Below are 25,545 nucleotides of genomic sequence, written 5' to 3' on the forward strand. Positions count from 1 at the left end.
CTTTGTTGTGGCATTTTATATTTCAGAAGAGTCCTCTGCAACCATAAAATGTATTTTTCTAAAGTCCTTGCTAGACTTTAAGATCACTATGTTCTTGGTGTGTGTGTGGAGGGGAGCACCTGTGCATTATGTGTTTGTATGAACAAGCTTCCAGGTGCTTCTAGCTCATCCCTCCCGAGAATCACTGTCTTACAGCAAAGCTGGTATAAGGAGGGTTTATGTTGAAACTTTGATCGAGGATATTGAAACTGCTAAGACCTCATTAAAGCATCACTGTACCTAACTAAATCCATGATTACATGGATCCTAGGCGTGTGTACGTGTGTTAAGTAAGTGCCTAAATTACCTCATTCTCAGCCTTGAATTTTAAAATTAATATAGTCAATGTCTTGAGTTTCCCTTCAATCTTTACAGAAAAATTGAATTGTATGCACAGCTACTTAACTTGCATGCCAAATTCATAACCCATTCCAGCTCATTCACTCCAGGAGTTTATCATCTTGTTTTCAACACCATTTCTATTTGAGTGTTAATGTGGTTGTGGTAGATATACACAATTTTTTAAATAATCTGTAGACATGCACTACAGGCACTTTTTAAATTAAAAGATTCTGAAACACCTTCCCAGCAAACCTCAGTTTTCAAATCTAAGTCATTACCTTTGTTCTATTCAGAATGCAGCTTCTCAGAACTCAGGAAACAAATGTAGATGCATTGCTGCCCCCTGGTGTAGAACAGGAGCTAAAGCGCAGTGACAGAACACTAGACACAGAAGAGCCAAGTCTTGGATTTGGGGTTTTTTTATTTGTTCCTAATTCTCTGGTAAGGAGCTCTGGTATCGCAGTGGTTACGAATGGGGCTGCGAACCGCAAAGTCAGCCGCTTCGCAGGAGAAAGATGAGGCTTTCTGCTCCCGTAAAGATTTACAGCCTCGGAAACGCTGTACAGGGTCGCTATGGGTCAGAACTGACTCGATGGCACTCAACAACAACAATTCTCTGGTAGCATAGTGGTTACGAATCAGACTGCGACCCACAAGGTCAGCAGTTCAAAACTACCAGCTGTTCGGCGGGAGGAAGATGAGGCTTTCTGCTCCCGTTAAGATTTACAGCCACGGAAACCCTGTTACAGTGTAGCTATGAGTCGGCACCGACTCCACGACACATAACAACAAAAACAACAACAATTCACTCCAAATCTGCACAAATCACCGACCCCTTCCTGCACCGACCCTTCGTTCACATCTACAACATGGATTCATTAATAATGGCTGCCTGCCAGTGAATCCTGGTGTGGCGCTGTGGGTTAATGCTCTGGATTGCAAAAATCGGTGGTTCAAGATCACCATACAGGGTCAGTATGGGTCGGAACTGACTATAGCGTTTAACAACAACAACAACAAACTGCCTGCCAGTCATGTGCAATGTTCAGGAAATGATGTGAACCCGCTTGGCATTCTAGATAGTATGTCTATATGTAGAGCTAAGGGAGTCCTGGTGTGGCGCTGTGCAGTAAGCACTGGACTGCTAACTTCAAGGTCGGTAGTTCAAATACACCAGCTGCTCCTTGGGAACTCTCTTCAGGGTTTCTATAACTCAAAACCAACTGTGCAGCACTAACAACAGCAAGAAGGAAATATAATTGAGTTTTACTACTTTGCATGAGAAAGATAAGGCTTTCTGCTCCTGTAAAGAAATGCTATGCAAATCTCTATGAGTTGGAATCAACTGGATGGCAGTTGGTAAGGAAATATTATAATTGTTTTGTCATAAAAGAGCTAAAATCTATGAGGTCTTTGTCACAGACTCAATCTGTTATGGATCTGTTTTTTACCCCAGGAAAGTCATTTTACCTTTTCTGTATCTGAATATCTCTATCACAAGGAAGACTGAAGGTACAGAGTCTCATAAGGAGCCTCTTCATAGGACAGGAGCTGGACTATTATCAACCTGGCTCACTCTCTAGAAATTAAATATTATCTCAAATTACATTTTCCTATTTCAGAGAAGTGATAATAAACATCATTCAAATTTAAATGTGGCCAGGTTCTCAAAAACATGCGGGGGGGGGGGGTTGAGTAATTCTGTTCTTTTTCTTTAATATATACTAACAAACTGCATCTGATATGATGCTTTCAGCAAAAGTAAAAATGTTAACTCAGTGATGTCTCTTGCTACACTAACTTAAGCCCTAAAAAATGTCTTACAGTGAAATCAACCAAAACTCAGCAATGCTTCAATGCTTTCCAAAATCTGACAGAAGCCCTAAGACATTTCCAGCCCTCTGTGGTGGGTTTTTAAGTGATGTGTCAGCTGGTAATTCCATGGGGGGAGGGGTTGGCAGTGGAGGGAACTCTGGGTTGGGTTGGAGTTGGGGGAGAAGGGAGAAGGGAGAAAGGACACTCACTTACAGAGAGCAATTTAAATGATGCCTACATGTGCCCAGCATGCTTTATTCATCTTGTAACTGCCACAGGGTCTCAAACTGAACCATACATGAGCAACTGCTGAACGCTTTAGTCAAATCAATCTAACAATGAATACTTTGAATTCATTAATTGCAGGTTTGGAACATCAGGTTTGTTGGTTAAATTCAACAGAGTTATAAATAATGCACGACTGACTCTTTTGTTACTAAAATGAGCGCCTGGGATTAGAATTTTTCTTGAAAAGCTATACAATTTTAATAAAGACCATTCTAATGTAAATTCATTCAGAGAAATCTAGATGGACACACAAATTTACAGGAATGGTTACCCAAGATGGGAGAGAGGACTTGGGGGAAAGCAGTAGGCAAAAGAAAACTTCTATTTCATTTATATTTTTAACAGTAAGAGGGAATCCGTTTTACTCTGTGTTATTTAAAAATACATATTAAAGGACTTTTAAGACTATGAACATGATATAATTAAAATCTAATTTTCTGATACTGAGTGTAAAATTTAAGAAATAGCAAAACAGTCCAGACAAACCTATACATCAATGACAATATAGCATAGTGGTGAAGAGGGTAGACTTTTGGCACCAAGCTGCCTAGTTTCAAATCCCAACTTTACTCTTATTAGTTATATGACATTGGGCGAGTTGCTAACTTTATCTGTGCCTCAGTTTCCTTGTCTATTAAATGAGGACAATAGAGTGCCTACATCAAAGTGCATTTGAGAATTAAAGAAGGTGAGACACATAAAGTGCTCAGACACACAAAGGGGCAACACTATTGTGCTGTCTACTGACAACCTATTATTATTATTATTTATAAAGCATCAACTGTTCCCCAATTATAATGAACTGCAAAGACCTTATGAAGAAAAAAGTAAGACATGGTCTCTGTTCCTGAATATTAAGATGTTTACCATAATGAAAACCTGCAATTAAAAAAATTTTAATACAAGTCTATCCTTGCCATTATATGTGTTAAAAGTACACTTAATTAACCACACTCTAATTACACAAGAGTCCTGGTGTGGCACTGTGGGTTAATATGCCAGACTGCAAAGCCATTTGAACTGCAAGATTGGTGGTTCAAGCTCACCAGCTGCTCCTCAGAAACCCTATACAGGGTCACTTCGGGTCAGAATCTACTCGACAGCAATTAACAACAACAATTACACAATCCTGGTGTTGCACTATGGGTTAATGCGCTGGACTGCAAAGTTGCTTTGAACCGCCAGGTTGATGGTTCAAGCTTACCAGCTACTCCTCAGAAACCCTATACAGAGTCACTATGGACTGGAACCAACTCAAAGGCACTTAACAACAGTAAGAACAATAACAAGGCAAACAAATAAATTAAAGGACAGATAAAGAGAACCGAAATAAGAGGTGCAGTGTTTATTAACACTGTCCCAGGCATTAAAGAAACACTTCACATGGCTTATCTTGCTTAATCCTTATCTCAACCCTTGGAAGAAAGTATTATTCTTGTCTCCAGTTTACAGATATAGAAACAGGGGCTTTAGAAAGGTAACATCATCACTATTAGTAAGCTCTAGAAAGGAGCTCTGGTAGCGAAGTGGTTACGAATCAGGTTGTGAACCGCAGGTCAGCAGTTTGAAACTACCAGCTGTTCCACAGAAGAAAGATGAGGCTTTCTACTCCCGTAAAGATTTACAGCCTCGGAAACCCTGTAGAGCATCGCTATGGGTCGGAACTGACTCCATGGCACATAACAACAACAACAATGTAAAAAGTATTGTGTACTTCGATTTTTAACTCATTCAAATCTGAATGAATCCTAACTCTGGTGGTTTCTTTATTATCATTGACATTGCTATTTTCCTTCTCACAAAAACCAATTTTAAATGACTAACAATTGTGATAATCAATATTAATTTTATGCATATATCCAAAACCAGTTTTCTCTGTGCAAGAGCCTGTGTATGTGTGTAAAAAACACACACACAAAACAGCACTTTTAATGTCTACTTTTAAGGACTAAAGAAAGCAGGAATTCCTCCTTAGGCATTCTAGATAGTACTGCATATAAGTAGACATTTTACATTACTTGAGAAGAAAATCTGGTCAATAAATTGTTAAGTGCCATAAAGTAGGTTCTGACTAATAACGACCCTGCAGAGGATTTTCTGAAGAGTGGCTACGGGACTTAAACTGCCAAGCTATCAGTTGGCAGTACAGTATTTATACTACCAGTACATATATGCCACAGTATATATATGCCACACCAGGGCCCTGAACTTTTCTTACTTTTCCCAGACCTGAAAGATTAGGAAGGGGTAAAAGGTGTCCTGAAGATTTGGTCAACAAGTATTAAACTGGGAAGCAGACATATGAGAAGAATCCAGATCTTCTGACCACGAGCCCAAAAATCTAATGTCTGCCACGTCCATTTCAAAGATTTTTATTTATTTATTTATTTTTCAAAATGATGAGAAGGCTCGTTCCTGGTAGGGCACAATTGTGGGAGACGCAGGCCCTGAGAACACGTCACGCCCTGTGCTTCCAAGTCCCAAAAGTCACTGAAGAGCAGAATGGGTTACCAAGGGACAGGTGCATAAAAAACAGTCACACCCTAACACTGGGGTCTTTAACAGACTGACATTCCCTTTCTACCTCCCAGATTCAGGATTAAAGTACAAAGAGAAAAGAATAAATTTCTCAGGAATCTCCACCACACTGACAATGATCAGAGAAATTATTTCAATAGTGGATAGAACTGTAACTGTCTCCAATTACAGTGAAATGCCTCTCTGACATTTCACATGCCAACTCATCAGACATTCTCTGCTAGGACGCACACACAACACAACTGAGCAGTCCTAGGATGAAAACACTGATTCACATTTGGACATGGAGAAGATTTTTATTATTACTATTCTAAGAAAAAATGCCTTTTTTTTTTTTTTTCCAGCTTTCAGCAAAAATTGATTTTGTTTTCCTACTTCCAACATAGGAAGTCTTCAGTCTGAAACAAAGAGGAATCCTGAAGGGCAGGCTTCACAGCAAATAAATAATTTAGATGTGACTGTTACTTGAGATTGTAACACAAAGAGCCAGCGGTAGCTCTTCCATACTCACATCCTTTTTGTCATCTGAGAGATCAATCTTAGACTACAATAAAAAAGGCCAAAGAATAGGTAAAAGCTATAAATTCCCAGAGCCACACTTTCAGACCTCACCTCACTTGAAGGCACTAGAAGCACTTTTTTTCCAAATGGAAGGTTCTTGGTAGAACTCTCTTAGCAAAAATACATTTATTTATTTAATTAATTACATTAGAAGAAGAAGATAAACCACAACTTTGCATTAAGAAAACAATGGCATTCTCTCCCTAGCACTAGTGTAGATTATCAGTCCAACTGTTTTCTTAGCCAGGTTTCACACTGGTGAGATATGTGACAAAAGTTGGGTTGAGTCACAATTCCACCCTATTATATCCAAATAGGCATGTGGACACACATCGAATGGCCCATTTCGGTCCCCATTTCTCAAGCTCCCTTTCCCCTCCTACATTCCCACAATACAAGCACAAAGGGAACCATCAGTCTGTTGCACCAGTGTGTGTGTGTGGGGGGGGGAGGGGGGGAGGGTATATACATAGACACACACTCTCTCACACACACACACATACTTACTTCACACCAGCAGACTTTGCTTGTAGGGCGCTGCTCCAGAAATCATCCACATTATCTGGTTCCGAAAAGGCCTGAAGGCAGGCACTAAATGGTATCTTGGCACGAACCAGCTCGGGCAGGGGTCTTCTGTTCGCTTCTGCTTCCCTTCTCGTTAATTCATAGGCAATTAGTTCATCTGAGTAAAAGAGCAAATGAACAACTTCATGGTAGCTCATCTTCTTGAAATGGAAACTATCCTCTCTGGACAGTTTCCTTGAGGACTTTCTGGCTGGGTCAGGGCTAGGGTTGCTTGCTTGTTGCCCTTCATAGATCCACAGAAGCCTTTTGAAAGGCCGCTCTTGGTGCCATCTTTATTGCAGCACTGACAGACTATGTTAAACCACTCTCAAGTTCTTGCCTAGTCCCCTTTGAGACTGACAGCTCAGGCTCAGGTGAGAAGTTCCGAGCACACATGTGACCTTAAAGCACATGGACTTTAGTCTTTATTTCAGAGACCATGCCTGGGATTGTCCAAACACCACTCTCCAACCACAAAGCTTCTTCACACCTGAGAATTTTTCAACTACAAAAGACCTAATGACTCACTTCTTCTCAGACCCTTCACTGCCTTGCTGAAAAAACTGCTGAAGTTCGAGGTACCAAAACCCTGGACAGCCTCCCTTCGCTCCTTCCACTACCCCACAGAAAAGCTAAACTGTGTCAAGATATCAAATCTTGCCAATAATCATATATCTCAAAATTTAAAGTAGCAAAAACATTCCTATTAACTTTACGCTGTTCTAAATTAAATTACAAAGGAATAACAACAACAACAAATTGAAAAGAACTACCGCTAACCTCCTAACATAGACCAGACACAGGGTTATATATATGTTTTTTCATTCAGTTCTAACAGCAACTGTCACGAATATGTAGGGGTCCAGGAGGAGGATGAATTATAGTGACTGCATATTCACCATTACACATCCCATGATACTAAGCAGGTACTGCTAGACAATTCCTTGTAGATGTTACCTAACACCTCAGATGTCAGAGCAGTCAATCTAAACGGCCTCTCTACACTATTCCTGGGCAGTGCAAACAGTTAATGTGCTTAGTTCTTTACTGAAAGGTTGGAGGTTTTGAGCCTGCCTGCGGGCACCATGGAAGAAATGTCTGGCAATTTGCTTCTGAAAAATCAACCACTGAAAACCCCATGGGGCACAAGTCTATTCTGATAGACTTGAGTTGGAGTCTGACATTCTCCCTACTCAAATGATTAAATATTCAGAGAAAGAGAAATGATTGTGCCATGAACTTCTCAAGAGTCATAAATCTGTTCCCAGAAACTAATCTGTAAACCAAATTTTTCATGCATTTTGAAAGGGCTTTTATGAGAAATCCTTTGGGTTACAAAAAACCCACACCAAATTTATCAGTTTTTAAGTATATCTGTATGCATATATGTTTTCTTAAATATACCTGAAAATGCTTTTTTTATATAATTATGGTGAAATATATATACCTAAACATTTACCATCTCCATTATTTTGACATGTATAATTCTTTGACGTTAATTACATTCACCATATTGTATAACAATTACCACTATCCATTTCCAAATGTTTTCAGCATCCTTAACAGAAACTCAGTATAGCTTAGCCATTACCTCCCCATTTCCTCCTCCCATTTGCCCTTGGTGACACTCCTAAACTTTGGTCAGTACATATTTGTCTATTCTGGACACTTCATATAAGTGGGATCCTATAATATTTGTCCTTTTATGTCTGAGGTATCTGGAAATGCTTTGAAAATCCATTCCCTAGGCTACAATCAGTATATCCTGTTTTCATGTCTAGGAAGCAACCATCACACGTTCCCAGCAGTCCATTTCCAGAAACTAAATTATAAATCTCCTTCCTAAAAAAATAAAATATAAGCAATGGGTTACAGAAGATCATACATCTGAACAGAACAAAGCTTCACACCTGAGAATTTTTCAGCTCAATCAGTATCCATGAGGTGGGCAAGAAAGGGTACTTCAGAATAGCCAGAAATACCACCATAGAAAGCTTGTAAGTCTGTCTTCTGCCTATAACTGATTGGAATACCTAAAATGGGGCTACAACATGCCCAGCGAAGGAGTCTTCCTGTGGAGCCTCTGCATTACATAAGACCATAGGTGGAAGCCTGAACAGCATACAGAATCTTCAGAGGTGGGAAATTTCCACTTGAAAGGATGAGTAGACCACCCTGGATTGGCTAGAAGAACGGAAGATACTTCCTAAAAGAAAGACTGACAGGAAAAATACAAAACAATATAGGCAGACCAACTGATTATACAAGAACAAACAAGTGGCTAGCCCAGGAGACATCAAGGCAAGTGGTAGGGACCCCTCAAGGCAAAACCCCTTCTAAGACTAAGGCTCAATGGGAATGCATGCTCTGATTGATGACCACGTTTGTCACCAATAAGGGTAAATGAGGGAAAAACAGCAATGAAGCTGTGAGTTAAGCCCTACAACGTTCAATAGACTCCTGTGAACCCGGATGGAGATCTGGTTGGCCAGCAGTGTGCCAAATCCAGGGGACTCTCGGACCCAGAGTCAGTGACATAGCCACAGAGGACTAGAGTGGAGAGTGAAGCATCCAGCTGATAAGAAGAGAGGGCACAAGCATTAAGTACAACCACACTTGCAGATAATACCCACTTGACCTGGCTTCAATGGCTGGATGATCAGAGCTCAAACAGAAGAAGAAAGAAGAGGGAAAAAAGAATAATCTGATACAATTTGATGAACTTGACACACACATATAGAAGCAATAGCTCAAAAGGGTGAACAAATCTTCACAGCGAGGATCATTCCCACCTCCTCCGCACACGGAGAGGACAAGGATGGGCAACTTGGACACTGGCTACCCAAAAAAAAAGGGGGGGGGTGGCTACAGAGGCAAGAAATGGCTGGCTTACAAGCTTTCAAGAGGGAACCTAGATCCAGAGGGTATAGAGCAAGGTAGACTCTCCACTGAGTAGTATCCATTCCGTCTAGTCAAGGCTGATAAAAGGAGATACGGATAGGTCTCTTGCGATACAATAGCGAATAATTGTTATCAGGACTGATTGTAAGGGCTGGAAATGTGAAGGTGGATGTTTTGGGACAAAGGGAGGGGAGCGATTAACCTTACAGTCTAGGAATGAAGGTCCCTGGGACCATCAAAGGAGAAGAGCAGAGAAGGGAACCCTACCCAGAGAAGCAGTGATGCCAAGGATGGCAGCAGAGATGATGACGTGGGATGACAGAGTGGCTGGAGACTTTGGACCTGGAGAGAGAGAGGGGCGGTATGCAGACGACTGGGGGGCAGGCTTGCAGGATATACCCTTTGGTCGATGGATGATGCACAGAAGGGATTGTAACCAACCATGGCAAAGAAATGATATACAACAGGATCAATGTGAAGCTGATGTCCTCCCATGTAAACTATCACACAATCCACAATAAAGCATTAAGAGTTAAAAAAAAAAAAGGTACTTCAGCCTAATTCTAAAAAGATACAAACCACAGCCTCAATCCTCATTTTTATTTTGTGTTACAGATAAAGAGTAGAGAAATGGTCAAAAGTTCCATGAGTTTTTACAAGAAAAAATTTTATTTTTACCAGTTACTGTCAAGTCAGTTCCACCTCATGGTGACCCCAAGTGTGTCAGAGTAGACCTATGCTCCACTGGGTTTGCTTTCAACGGCTGATTTTCAGACCAACATCAGCAGGTCTTTCTTCCAAGGTGCCTCTGGGTGGACTCAAACCTCCAACCTTTGGCTTTCAGTTAGCAGCTAAATACATTTATCATTTGCACCACCCATGTACTACCATTTCATCTTAAATGCATCAGAATCATCACTTTTAATTAGCACAATAAATTGAGCCCTCCCCGCCCCCAACAACAACAACAAAAAAAAAAAAACAGAAGAAAGCTAAAAAGGCCATCCAGAAAGTTGTCAAGATTTTTTTAAATGACCAGTTCTCAAGGATAAGCAATCCAGCAGCTGTGCTGCCTTTTTCTGCTTCTGGGCTATTGGTTCTAGGAAATACCAGTCATTGATTCTGCCTGGGAGGAACCAGTCCAGACTGAACGCAGGAGAAAGACACGTCCTCAAGAACACAGCACAACATAACACCTCTGCCTTCTCCCTTTCAAACTCCCGAGATGCTTCTGTTGGTCATGCTCCTACAAAGAAACCTGCCACAATAATGCCCATGAGAAGTGTCTTAAACACTAGCATACCATAGTAACACTATTTCAGAGATCTTGATTTGAATGCCTAACTTTAAAACATTGCAATCCTGATCTTTTCCCTCAGACTTCATAGCATAACTTATGAGTGATGTTAAAAAATTACCTTTGTGCCTATATTACTACAAATAATTTGCCTCCAAATTAAGCTGACTCCAAACCAGCCAGTTGACTACATTTATGGGCATTGAATAGGGTTCCATCCATAAACCCTGGACAAAACCTGGGATGCATTTTGTCCCTCACAAAAGAAAGTTACACAGGGATTGAAGCAAAGATGAAAAGCGACGTGCAAACCAGACACTGACTGTATAAGCTGTGTCTACTCCTGATACAACTTTTCAGTGACTGCGTTTTCTCTGGTTCAGGGGTTTCGAGCCTGAAGAAGCATGCTGCTTTTACCTTTATTGGTTGCTGCCTCCATGGCTACAGGTAACTGCATCAGGTAATCTACCCTCTCTGTGTAGCGGACTTTCCGGGTCTGACAGCACTGAATACGCTCCTCCACCAAAAATCGGAAAACATCACTTGGGTTTTCTGAGCCAATGCGGTTCCTCTAGAGGTTGGAATTTATCAGGTTAGTAAAGGTTTATACATACTAAGCCATGAATAAAAATCATTATGAAATCAAATATAAATCTAGTACAAGGCCTTATGAAAATACAAAAGGTCTGGCATTACTCAAAAATTCCTGTGGGCAAGCCAGTTCATCACAATATTTTAATAGCAAAACACTGGAATTTTTATATAAAGCCCCAAAATAGGGAGTGGTGAAATCGACTATTGTTCATCCAGTGAATTAGTATTATGCAGCCATGAGACATCAAGGAAGAAGGACCGACATGCATGGAATTAGAAGAACTGAGAAGGAGAGAGTTAAAAGAAAAAGCGGAAGAGAAAAACATACAGGACTACTCTAGAAAATTAAGGCATGTGATATGATGCTATAAAAGCACTCATACAATTAGATACAAATAAAAAAGAAATCATGCTATGATAGACTATATAATGGTGTAGGAAAATGATGACCAAAGGCTAAGTGGAAAACAGGACTAACAAAACAGCGTGTACAGAGTTCATATATGGAAAATCACTGGCACCTAAGACACCAAATGTTAGCCCTAGTTGTTTTCAGGGGCTGGTATGATGGCAGATTTTTATTTTCTCCTTCTTACTGTTTCGTATATGCCACAAAAAAACATGTATCACTTCTATAAACAGAAAAATGTTCTCGTTGCGTTTTGTTTTGCTTTGTTTTAAGTGAGTCTTTACTGTGGAATCCTCAGTGGCTTCTAAAATTTTCAGTGTTTACTGTGATTTGACTCTGCTTTGAGCAAAAGTGATCATCACTGAGTCATGTCAAGGGGCAGCAAATACCACATAGGACCCTCAAGGACTTCTGTCGTGGAGATCAAAAAATTAATGAATGGAATAACTGACAAACACTCCTATCATTTGTACAAATTTAAGGAATGGACAAATTCCCAAACGCCTGGAAAACGAAGTGTGAGGAGTAAAGGCATAGGGTGGGCTGAGCGGAGGAGAACCAGATATGACAGGGAGATCTGTGGGTAAGAAGTGAGGAGAGGGAGGCCCTCTGGACTAGTTAGGGATGGGGGAAACTTCCCAAAAACTTGGAACATTTGTGAAGAAAGGCTTACTTACTCACCTCTACAAGGTTCACCAGGTGCAAGAAAAACTCCTGGGCATCTTGCTGTCTGTTCGAGGAGAATTCTGGGTGGCTCTTGCTTACAAAGGCTTTAAACATGCGTGGAGAGATCCCATTCTGTTGAGGCTACAGTGTATAAACAACATCAAATACAGTAATTAACTCAGAGGAGTCTCCTAATAGTCCTATGGGGCAAGCAGAGCAAGGGTTACTAGAAGCCCCATTTTTCCAATGAGAAAACTGATTTGCTTCTTTCCTTATCATGGTAAGAGCCAATGTTTTCTGGGTGTTTTGTAAGTACCAGGCACTGCTCTATCAACCTTAAGAGAGAAAACAAGATGGGGATCTTCCTGATGACTCAAAGCTGGGGACAATGGGTGATAAATATGGCCACTTTCTAAAGAGAGACACTAGATCCATCCACATACTGGTGGCCCAAGTAGTCCAACACAGCCCATGTAAGAGCAGGCTAGAGATGTTAGGGAGGAGGGGACTTTGAAAGAAATCAGGAAAGAAATGCTGTACAGAATACTCCCTCCTCTCCTCATGAAAGTATATGAGAGAACTCCTTATAGAGACTGAGGAGCCCACCTGGTAACAGTGATGTATGTTGCCCCATTTAATACTCACAATGACCCATGAAACAGGTAAAACTGTCCTGTTTTATAGCTAAGAGAACCGAGACGACAGACAAGTGCCACATAAGTCTTTCAACTTCAAGTAGTCTAACAACCAGGTTATTATGCAACTGACAACCAGCAGAGCCAGAAATAGGATCTAAATTCTGCTTAACTCCAGTTCTTTATAAGAAAAACAGAGAAATAATCTGAGGGTAGCAAACCTCATCCTATCGATCAAGAAAAAAAAAAGGAATTCATATCCTCTCTGAGAATGTGGCTGTTGCCCACACACTTCTCAAAATCTCCACTTCTTCAGCTTCCAGGCCACACTCCCTTCTTCTGAAGTCCAAAGAGCTTGCTATCTGGGACATTCTGTTGCATATAGCACAAACTGCTTCCTTTGTAACTCTCAGCATGGTTCTGGCCCTACTACTGCCTCACTATAGTCAGTCCTTAGCAAGAAGGGGCTGTGTTTAACACTCCTTTGAGTTCTCCAAGAAATCCAAGTTAATGCCTACAGTCTAGAGACCATGGCCATCTGATGCAATGGGTGATGTGAGACTACCCTGTAGCCAGTATCACCAATGAACACATTATAAGCCATGCTTCCTTTAAAAAAAAAAAAAAAAATAAACTCAAGTGAATTTTCCTGTCTTATTGAAACCATATCCTGGTCTGAATCAGCCAGAATTTACTGACCATGTATCTCATACAGAGCATTGTGGGAGAGTCAGCTCCCCAAGAACTTCCAGCCAACAGGGGAGAAAAAGAGACATACACTTACCTATAGTAAGTGAGTCCTAGTGTGGCACTGTAGGATATGTACTGGACTACTAACCACAAGGTTGGTGGTTCAAACCCACCAGCCACTCCTTGGAAACCCTATACAGGATCCTATGAGTCAGAACCGACCCGAAGGCGCTTAGCAACATAACAAATGCCAAGGGCCACTGCAGAGAAGCTGGAATAGTGCTACAAGCTCTTAGTGGGGCTGGCACACTCCCAGTGTGCTTCAGACACACTCCCAGTGCTGAACAAAGACTGATTTATACCGTGAGTTAATGCACTGGCTGCAAAATTGGTTTGAACCACAAGGCTGTCAGTTCAAGCTCTCCAGCCACTCCTTGGAAACCCTATACAGGGTCGCTATGGGTTGGAAGCAACTCGTTGGCACTTAACAACACAAATAACTCTTGAAAGGTAGGTAAAAGCGACAACTTTCTTAACTCCTAATGCTGATGTATGGTGGTGGTGGTGATTATGTGCCGTGGAATCGGTTCTGACTCATAGTGACCCTGTCAAGATTTCCAAGGCTATAAATCTTTACAGGAGCAGAAAGCCTCATCTTTCTCCCACAGAATAGCTAGTAGTTTCGAACTGCTGAACTTGTGGTTCACAGCCCAATTCGTAACCACTACACTACCAAAGCTCCTTAATGCTGATGTATAGCTACATGGTATTAGCCAACACAAAAATACAGTAATTATGGCTTATCTTTGCACAGTAGCTAACATGTATTAATTCACAGAACAGATATTTACTAAGTGTAGTAAAATCCCAGACATTATTCTAGGTACTCAGATGACTATTACTAGACATGTTCTTAACATGTTACATGCATATGAGTCTTGCTTAACTCATGCCAGCCCACAAGGTGATTATTAGGATTATTCCCTCTGATTGAGAGGTGGGGACACTGAGGTGTAGCAGTCCAGGATCTCTCTCTAATGTCCTAATGCGGCTTCTGACTCACATGTGGCCACAGCTCATCTCTGATGTCTCCGAGTCTTTCCTACCAGCGGTCGGAAAGTACCTCGTGGACTCGGGATAAGCCCTCTTCAAACGCACACAGATTCTGAGACTGTCATCACTGACCAGTCCAGCAATGATTTCTCCATTCTCAACAACATAGAAGAGCCACCTGGAATCAATCTCTTCACAAGTGTGCATTTCTGGTTAGGCTGCCTGCTGTTAACCGTGTTATTTCTTTCAAACTCTGACTGAGCATGGTGGGGCTGCCAATCCCCAACACAGACCATAGAAAGCAGCTGCTTTTGAAAGTTCAACAAGTCAGGACATTTCTGAAGAGCTGGCTGCTGCTCTGTGGCACCACCTGCTCTTACAACCAGGGGAAGTTTCACTAGAGACCTTGGTGACCAACACTAGAAACGCAGCCCCATGCTCTGATTGTGGCCCAATCTCAGTCCTTCCCCTCACACACCTCTCTCACTTCTGGGGCTATTTCAGTGCTCTGCTTTCTCTCACCTGGCCTTTCTTCATTCTTTGTTCAACAGTCAAGCTTTAGCTTCAGAGTTATCATTTAGAAGTTACTGGAGAATGCTTCCTAACCAGAGAGCTGCTACCTCTCTTCCTCTCCATGTCCCACTATAGGCCAGCTCCTGGTTTCACAGTTGCATTTGAGAATTTTAGCTCAAACTCAAGTTTTCTCACTTCATGGCCTTGTTCATCAGCTGGCCTTATCTGCAAGTTCCCATATCCACATCCATTCAGCCTGATTTCAGAGGGGAGGCCCCACTCCCAAGCTCATGTATTAATACATTCTCTTCACATATAGATATTAGAAAGTCAGGCGCTGAAAGTGTTGAGCCTGAGGCTCATCAGATCTCCGCATCTAGCTAGTAGTTTCTAAGAAACATAAGTTAAAAAAAAATCTCAAGAAATCAAGCTTTAGGGCAATTTTAAGATAATTGTTTCCTTTTCCTCAACAAAGCAATGGCTACTAAAAAAGAAAAGGAGAGGAACTTCAAAAAAGATACCTTTGATACTGGCAGGAAATTTTTAATATGCACTGGATATTAGATAATCTAAAGGAATGGCTGTTAATTTTGTGGGTGTGCTTTAATTCAGTCTGAATACCTACAGGCCTGAAAGCAAAATGCCTGGAATTTGGGTTCAAACACACCAGAGAAGGGGAGGAAAGTATAGCGACGGGAAGAGTTATGTTTACAGGGAATTGGTCAAATCATATTGCTGAAACAGCAAAATGAGTATACTTTTTATTGTATACCTTCTAGTTTAATCAGAATTTGCACTAGTATTCTCTCTACTGGTATTCGCTCTACTTCTTCCTGGTGCGGTTGTTGTTGTGTGCCGTGGAGTTGGTTCCGACTCATAGCGACCCTGTACAGGGTTCCTTAGGCTGTAAATCTTTACGGGAGCAGAAAGCCTCATCTTTCTCCTGCGGAACAGCTGGCAGTTTCGAACTGCTGACATTGCAGTTCACAACCAGACTCATAACCACTACGCTACCAGAGCTCCTTGCGGTGCTGTGGGTTAATGCACTGGACTGCACGATTGGTTTGAACTTCAAGGTTGACAGTTCAAGCACATCAGTCACTCCTTGGACAAGGTCACTAAGAGTCAACAACCCCCACCTTCCAACACTTAACAAAAACTTGAAATTTAAATAACAAAGGTGGTAAAGGTCAAACCCTGGATAAGGCAATTAACTTGAACAAAGGAAATCAAGAAGTTAAAATAAGAACAAAGAACTGAGTTCAAACTAAGCCCATTTCTATTTGGCAGTGGACTAGTGACAGCAACCAAGTGTCCCTGTGGTACCTTGAATTTATTTGATATGGCTTTTCTACCCAATGTCTTAATTTCCACCAAGTGATTGGGTAGGACCGTGAGAATAACGAGTATAGAATTGGTTAGTTTTGCCATCTTTCTAAGTTTAAATGAGAAGCAGGAACAGACAATCCCAGAACTATTAAGAAGGAGGAATATGAGTGGAGCATGAAATCCCTACCTAAAAGTGATGGCAGAGACGATGACTTGGAAAAACAGAGCCGCTTCGGATTCTAGGCCCAAGGACTGAGTAAAGCTGAGTGCCTACTGGCAGGAAACTGGCTTGCAGAATGTGCCTTTGGGCATTCACAAACTGCCTAAAAGAATTTTATAACATTTGCTCCAGCAGGGCAGAGGCCAAGGGGCCACATGGCTGAGTAAAGACCAAAGTGAGGCCTGTCTGCAGTACAACAGAGAAAAGGAGTTCCTGAAACTGCTATATTCTAAGTTGGTTTTGATCCTGAGCTCTAGTAGCGTAGTGGTTACAAGTCAGGCTGCTAACCTCAAGGTCAGCAGTTCGAAACTAGCAGCAGTTCCAAGGGAGAAAGAGGAGGCTTTGGGCTCCCTTAAAGATTTACAGCCTCAGAAACCCTACACAGGGTCACTATGAGTCAGAACCGACTCCAGGCACACTACCACCACTGAACCTAATAATCATCAGTATTATGAGTTCTGTGTGGCCATTGCAATGAATTCTTGAACCCAGATGTGAAGTAGAGAGTGCTGTGGGAGGGATGGTTGGTGTCAGAATAAGGTAAAGAAGGTTGTAGGGTAGAGGCATGTCTGATCTCCACTTCATAGGACTCGACCTTGGGCTGATTTTGAGTTTGATTCTCTTTCCCCTATCGAAGCCTGAGGAAGTTAGACATGGCCCCACAAGGTTTTGGCAGTCCCCAATGGGCTTCATACTGCTTAGGAAAAGAGATATTGAAATTTAGGAAGCCTCACACCTGCCTTCAGGGAGCATGTGCTTTAGTTGGTGAGTTAGTGGCATCTTGATAGCTATAGTGTTCAAAATAGCAACCACTAAGAAGCCTGTCGTATTTACAGGATACTGTACTTACTTTATGCATGAGCAATTGCAAAACAGATCAGCTAAAATTAGAGAGAGGACTATGGTGTTCAGAATCTCTCCCAAATGCTTACACAGGATTTTCTTTTTAACACAGTGAACCAAGCAGCAGGCAGCCAGACACCACCCACTCAGTTTCCCTGAACCTAATACTTTAATTAATAAATAAGATTAAGGCTTCATATCACATTAAAGCAACACTTGTACAGAGATTTACAATATAAGACTGCAGGAATAAAAAGAAGATAAATGTCCCTTTTACATAGGTGTATGCATTCTGTTTATTCAAACTTTTAATGTATTAATGAATAGAAACCTTGGACCTCTCAAGTTCAGAGACACTCCCACCCTATCTTTCATATTTCAATGGTGAATTAGAAATTTTACATTTTCCCAATGTAGGGAAATGGAAGTTAATGAAAACAAAGCTTTTATGTTTGGAGCTAAAATTACATCACCTCAAAGTATAAGCTTGGTTATCTCAGGCTGAACAAAAACTGAGACTTGCTATAGTGTGTTGAGAGTGATTTGAATGGGAAATCAGCTGAACTATCATTGAAGAAATGCAACTGGTTCTAAGTAGAGAAATATATAAGCTGTGATACTAAGAAAGAGAAATAAATTAAGGCATTCAACATTGAAATTTGGGGGAGCACTGCCGTAGAACAAATAAAGATCAAGAAAATAATTCTTGAAGAGGTAAAAGTATCTTTTCATAGTAAGAACGTCTTATTTATCTATTATGTATATAATTTGATTTTTTAAATTAATTCAACAATTATGACATTGAATTATACACTTAAAAATGGTTAAAATGTCAAATATTTTGTTATGTATATTCATCATAATGAAATTTTTTTAAAAAGCAACACATTTAAATAAAACTGGCAGTGTCTAAAACAAATATTGCAAATCTTTTAAAGATGAAAATGTTTATTAAGCATGCATATATAAAACCTAGATTTCACCTTGATCTGTAGCAGATCAATTTAATATCAGGAAGCACATGTTCTAGAAATGACCTAAGACCTAAGATGTAGCTGCTTGTTATTAGGTGCCACTGAGCAACTCTATGTACAAGCGAACTAAACAGTGCCCAGTCATGTGTCATCTCACAATTATGTGTACGCCTCTTCAGGCAATCATTGTGTCAATCCATCTCCTGGAGGGTCTTCCTCCTTTTCACTGAACCTCTAACTTTACCAAGCATAATGTCATTCTCAAGGGACTGGTCCCTTCTGATACCTTGTCCAAAGCTCGTGACACTAAGTCTCACAATTCTCTCTTCTAAGGAGCATTCTAGCTGTACTTTTTCCAGCACAGACTTGTTCATTCTTCTGGAAGTCCATGGGATATTTAATATTCTTCACCAACACCATACCTCAAAGCATCAATTCTTCTTTGGTTCCTTATTCACTGTTCAGCTGTTGTTGTTGTTGTTGTTGTTAAGTGCCATCGAGTCGGGTCCGACCCATAGCGACCCTGTACAGGGTTTCCGAGGGTGTAAATCTTTACGGGAGTAGAAAGCCTCATCTTTCTCCCGCGGAGCGGCTGGTAGTTTCGAACTGCTGACCTTAAGGTTCGCAGCCCGATTCGTAACCACTACGCTACCAGAGCTGAGGTGATTGAAAATACCATGATTTGAGTCAGGTGTACCTTAATCCTCAAAGTGACTTCTTTGCTTTTTAATACTTTAAAGAGATCTTTTGCAGTAAATTTGCCCAGTGCAATACATTATTTAATATCTTGACTACTGCTTCCTTAGGCACTGATTATGAATTCAAGTAAACTGAGATCTTGACAATTTCAATCTTTTCTCCATTTACTCTGATATTGCTTATTGGTTCAGTTATGAAGTTTTCTGTTTTCTCTTTGTTCAGGAATAACCATACTGTAGTCTTTGAACTTTATCAATAAGTGCTTCAAGTCCTCTTCACTTGCAGCAAGCAAAGTTATGTCATATGTATATTATACACTGTTATTGAGTCTTCCTCCAATCTTGACATCAAATTCTTCTTCATACAATCCAGTTTCTCGGATGATTTGCTCAGCATACAGACTGAATTAGTATGATGAAAGGATACAACCCTGATGCATACCTTTCCGTATTTTAAACTATGAAGCATCCCTTTGTTCTGTTCAAACAACTACCTCTTGGTTTATGTACAAGTTCCATATGAGCATAATTAAGTATTCTGAAATTCTCATTCTTGACAAGGTTATCTAGAATTTGTTATGATCCAAACAGCCAAATGCTTTTGTATAACAAGAAAACACAGGTAAACATCTTTCTTATATTCTCTGTTTTCAGCCAAGATCCATCTGATAGACTTCATTTCAGGTCCTTTTTTGAATCTACACTGAATTTCTAGCATTTTCCTGTTGATGTGCTACTGAAATCATGTTTTAATTATTTTCAGCAAAATTTTACTGGCATGTGATATTAATGATATTGCCTGATAATTTCCTCATTCTGATAGATCACTTTTCTTTGAAATAGGTCCAAATATGGATCAAGATGAGTAATTCATCTCCTTAGGCCATCTGGTAATTCTGAAAACCTTAAACACCACCTTTCCCAGCCACCTACCACCCTCCACATATGAGGTAATAGGAGCCTAACACACATGCTAAAACAACTGTTAGGAAAGCAGTAGAATACAGAAGTCCAAAGCACAGACTCAGAGTCAGTCAGACTACCTAGTTAAAATACCATATCTGCAACTTACTTGCTTTGTAATTTTGGGCACGGTTTCTGTGCATCACTTTCTACATCAGAGAACATACCTGAAGAGCATGGCCCTTATTAAGCACTCTATAATGCTAGTTATGCTTTCTTGACTGCTGCTTCCATTAATGTTGATAGTTGATCCAAGAAGAATGAAGTCCTTGACAACTTCAATCTTTTCTCCATTGATAAGAACGTTGTTTATTGGTCCAGCCGTGAGGGTTTTTCTTTTCTTGACATTGAGATGCAATCCATACCAAAGGCTGTGCTCTTTGATCTTCATCAGTAAATATTTTAAGTCCTCTTCACTTTCAGCAAGCAAGATTGTGTCATCTGCATATCACAGGTTGTTAAAGAGTCTTCCTCCAATCCTGATGCCACGTTTTTCTTCATAGAAACCAGCTTCTCGGATTATTTGCTCAGCATACAGGTTGAATAAGTATGGTGAAAGAATACAACCTTGTCACATACCTTACTTAATTTTAAACCGTTCAGTGTTCCCATATTCTGTTCAAACAACTGCCTCTTGGTCAGTCCATGTACAGATTCCTTATGAGCACAATTAAGTGTTCAGGAATATTCATACTTCGCAATGTTGTCCATAGCTTGACATGACCCACACAATCAAAAGTCTTTGTGTAGTAGGCAAATCTGCTGCACAAGACCTTTTTACAGTGTTGAAGAGCAAAGATGTCAGCTTGAAGACTAAGGTGCACCTGACCCAAGCCATGCTATTTTCAATAACCTCATATGCATGTGAAAGCTGGACAGCGAATAAGAAAGACCATAGAAGAATTGATGCTTTTGAGTTATGGGGTAGGAGGAGAATATTGAAGGTACCATGGGCTGCCAAAAGAGCCAACAGATCTGTGTTGGAAGAAGTGCAGCCAGAGTGCACCTTGGAGGCCAAGATGGCCAAACTTTGTCTTTCCTACTTTGGACATGTTGTCAGGAGGGACCAGTCGCTGTAGAAGGACATCATGTTTGAACATCAATGGGCTAAAGCGTGGCAACAATTATGAGGTTGGCCTAAGACTGGGCAGTGTTTCGTTTTGTTATATATATAGGGTCACTATGAGTCAATATAGACTCGATAGCACCTAACAACAACAACAACAATGCTAGTTATGGAGTCCTGGTGTGGTGCTATAGGTTAATGCACTGGACTGCAAAGTCAGTTTGAACTGCAAAGTTGGTTCAAGCTCACCAGCTGCTCCTTGGAAACCCTACACAGGGTCACTATGGGTCGGAACCGTCTTGATGGCACTTAACAACAACAATGCTAGTTATGGAGTGTGGTGGCTCTATGTGATAAGCACTGGACTGCGAACTATAAGGACTACAGTTTGAACCTGCCAGTTGCTCCCTGGGGAAAAGATGAGGCTTTCTGCTCCTGCCAAGATTTAAAGCCTCTGAAACCCTATACAGAGTTGCTATGATTCGGAACCAAATGCACAGCACTTAACAACAACAAGTGCTACTCATTAGTATCTTTGATGGTGATGGCGCTGTAAAATGCATTTCCATCACATGATCTGTCCCATCTCTGGTGCTTTTTCCCTTTTTCCACATGTTCCTCTTGCAATCTATCCCCTTTGCTGCTTTAGCACATCTTCTTTCCTCTCTTGAGCCATCTCAGGCTTGGCTACAAGTAATAAGCACCAAAGGCCTGGGGCAGGACCACCTAGCCAAAGGGTACCTAATACCTAGGAGAAGGAAGATTCTTACAAATTGGTTCCTCTGAAACCAATCAGGGAAAATCCTGATGCCTCAGAAAATGATTCTTTGCTCTGTCAAGGGGAGCAGAGATTTCTGCTAAGAATTACTTATCTGTGAGAGTAACAGCTTGAAACTGACACCCCCAAGGCCAGAGAAAAAAACATATGGTCAATTGGTACTCGATTTGGAACGTTCAAATAACCTTAGAGACGCCTAGCTAGATGGATCCCCACCACCACCACAGCCAAAATTGTACAATACACGTTGTATTGACACTTTCTTCTAGACTCTTTCTTCTAGATCACTAGATTATGAGCCTTAGAGCTGAAAGGAATTTTACAAAGCATCTAGAGCAAGGGTCACAAACTCAAATACTCAGAGTGCTTGCAAGGTTATAAGTCAGAAAGGGACTAGAGCCAGCTGGGAACTGTGTGTCCTGTTAAAGCGAGACTGTGGATCTGTATAAAGAGAGGGCTGATACTTGGCTCCAGCCAGTTGCTATCATAAGCCCAGTATTGGCAGAGTTTCTGACTATGGGAAGCTGGAGATTCAGATACGTATGTGTGGGCCAAGGAAAACACACCTGCAGGCCAGATATGGTTTGAGTACTGCCAAGTTACACACCTTAACCTAGACAGAGTAGCGGTTCTCACTGAGAAGCCTCACAGCCCTGGAGATCTACAAAGCTACTGAACATTGTCACTAAATCCAACAGGAAAGAGAACCAATGGGCACCACGCAGGCATTATTCACAGACTGAATAAAACATGTCTTACTCATATAACAACTATATTTTTCTAATGTAAAAGGACATCGTAGTAATAACAAAGCAAAATTTTACTTCCAAACATCACATAAATGGATGATTTTTCCTATCATAATTTCTCAAATGAGGAGATTCCAACAAGCACAATGATGGTGCAATGTGGTAGTGGTGGTGGTGTGCCATGGAGTTGGTTCTACTCATAGCGACCCTGCATAGGGTTTCCGTGAATGTGAATCTTTACATGAGCGGAACGCCTCATCTTTTCTCCTACGAAACAGCTGGTAGTTTCGAACTGCTGACCTTGAGATTAGCAGCCCAATTTGTAACCACTACGCTACCAGAGCTCCTTGATGGTGGAATGTACACGTTTTATTTACATTAGAAAGGGATTCTCACATTTGAAATATTCACAACCACCACCCAGACAATTCTGTTACTTGATTGCTCAGGTCTGGAGCATTCAAGTGGAAATGCCTCCAATAGGCATAGCCAGAGACATAGAAAGTAAATTAGTGGTTGCCACAGGGTGACTGGGGAGTGATTTCTTTTGGGAAGGCCTTGAAAGTTTTCTACAGTTAGGTGGTGATGAGGGTTGAACAATTGTATAGATTCACTTTTAAAAGAGTGAATTTTATAGTATGTAAATTATTTATCAATTTAAAGAGAAAGGTTAAGTGACTTGTCAATAGCTCCTTATTGATCGAGCCAAGTGAGGAAGCCAGACTCCTAAGTCCAAGTCCAATCTCCTTCTCCTCAACCAGAGAAGGTGGACTCCACACCAAGAGAAGAATTACCCAAGAAAAATTATCTTCCAAGAAAGCCCAGTACAAATAAATAAAAACAAATGAGAACCAAAACAAAATTTTGGATCAAGTTTTTCACCATTCTTCTTCACTGACCTTCAGTGGCAGAAGAAACCTGGATAATCCAGTACTCCAACATTATACCTATTGCATCTCCCTCCTTGACTGCATTTTGATGCGGGCCTTCCAGCCTCTGGTGGATGAGGAATTCATTATCTTGTAATGCTGGATAGCATTGCAACTTGAGGACTTTAAGTTCTTCTTGCATCACTCAGAAGCCAGCCCCCACATTGCTCTTATCACTTGTTCTCACCATTCAGAATGCTGACTCCCCTTTCCACATTCCCCTCAACCTACCTACCTCAGACACTACCACTACAGTACACCCACATTTTAATCTCCCTTCTCCTGTTGGCTCCATTTCCACAGTCGCTGGCTTCACTATGAACAAGAGCTTATTCACTTTCATTTCTTGCTCTCAGTCTGCAAGTACAGTAAATGATAACTAACTCAAGACACGAGTACAGAGATCAGACACATGAAACACAATTGAAAGAACTTGCCACCAAGTCAAGTTAGGGTACTCAGAAGGCAGAACAGATATTGGAGACCTGAAGCAGGCATTCCACTTAGAACTTTCTCAAGTGGTAAGGGAAGCTAAGGCCACTGAAAACAACTGTATTAAGCTGTGCACTGCACAATTCCAAAGGCACGATTCATAAAGACCAGGTAGTACATGGTGCCCTCTGGATCTGTGCAACAGAGCAGCCTGGGTGTACCAGTGCCCACCCCAGAGGCAGATGGAAATGCAAGTCTGGCTATTATCTGGCTATTAGGAGACAAGGTGTTTATTAAAAATTGAATTATGACTCTTTACAATATGTATTCAAATCCTAGCCCCTATGTCCTGGTGTGGCACTGTAGGATAAGCACTGGATTGCTACCTGAAAGATCAGCAGTTCAAACCCACCAGCCTCTCCTAAAAAAACCCAGTACAAGGTGGCTATGAGTCAGAATCAACTCAATAGCACTTAATAACAACAATACCTGTTAAAAGGAGCCCTGGTAGCGCATTTGGTTAAGTGCTCTGCTGCTCACCAAAAGGTCAACAGTTCAAACCTACCAGATTCGCCTCAGTAAAAAGATGTAATAGTCTGCTCCCATAAAGATTGTTGTTGTGAAGTGACATTGAGTCGGATCCGACCCATAGTGACCCTATACAGGGTTTCCGAAGAGCAAATGGTGAGCTTGAACCGCTGACCTTGAAGTTCAAATAGCTTTGCAGTCTGGCATATTAACCCACAGCGCCACACCAAGACTCCCATAAAGATTACAGCCCTGTAAAACCCATGGGACAGCTCTAGTCTGTCCTATAGGGTCGATGTGAGTCACAATCCACTCAATGGCAACTGGGTTTTTTGTTTGTTTTTTTATTTTTGAATACCTGTGAATATAATGTAATCACTTTCCCTAATGCAATCTAATCTAATCAATTAATCAGCTTTACACTTAACAATAACAAGTCATTCCAGTATGAGGTGATGTTAAATCTAATTACTTGTGAGTTACATAAGGAACAGAACAGACAAAAAGATGTCGCCCTGGTGTGGCATCACAGGATAATGCACTGGACTGCAAAGTCAGTTTGAACCGCTGCTCCTCAGAAACCTTATACAGGGTGGCTAGGAGTCGGAACGGACTCGACGGCACTTAAAAACAACAAAATAATGTGATGATTAGAACTGTAATGGCCTTGGCAGGGGATTTTATGGGCCTTATATGACCCACAAGCCAGACGTTCCCCACCTCTGTTCTAAATGACAAACAACTCTGAAGCTATGGCTTGGCTGTTGAACAAAGAATGAAGAAAGGCCAGGTGAGAGAAAGCAGAGCACTGAAATAGCCCCAGAAGGTGTGTGAGGGGAAGGACTGAGATTGGGCCACAATCAGAGCATGGGGCTGAGTTTCTAGTGTTGGTCACCAAGGTCTCTAGTGAAACTTCCCCTGGTTGTAAGAGCAGATGGTGCCACAGAACAGCAGCCAGCTCTTCAGAAATGTCCTGACTTGGTGAACTTTCAAAAGCAGCTGCTTTCTATGGTCTGTGTTGGGGATTGGCAGCCACACCATGCTCAGTCAGAGTTTGAAAGAAATAACACCGTTAACAGCAGGCAGCCTAACCAGAAATGCACACTTGTGAAGAGATTGATTCCAGGTGGC

General features: G+C 41.1%; 1 protein-coding gene across 1 annotated transcript in view; it reads right to left on the reverse strand.

The window, feature by feature from the left end:
• The window catches only part of USP13 (ubiquitin specific peptidase 13 (isopeptidase T-3)), a 164,259-nt gene that overhangs the window by 26,952 nt on the left and 111,762 nt on the right, over window positions 1-25,545 (reverse strand). The window contains exons 11-13 of the mRNA XM_006867718.1: window positions 12,030-12,155; window positions 10,763-10,916; window positions 6,091-6,265 (exon numbers count right to left, since the gene is read on the reverse strand). Of these exons, the coding sequence (XP_006867780.1) occupies window positions 6,091-6,265; window positions 10,763-10,916; window positions 12,030-12,155 (455 nt within the window). The remainder of the gene's footprint in view (window positions 1-6,090; window positions 6,266-10,762; window positions 10,917-12,029; window positions 12,156-25,545) is intronic.

The sequence above is a fragment of the Chrysochloris asiatica genome, unplaced genomic scaffold (genome assembly GCF_000296735.1).
Source record: "Chrysochloris asiatica unplaced genomic scaffold, ChrAsi1.0 scaffold00108, whole genome shotgun sequence".
NCBI lineage: Eukaryota > Metazoa > Chordata > Mammalia > Afrosoricida > Chrysochloridae > Chrysochloris > Chrysochloris asiatica.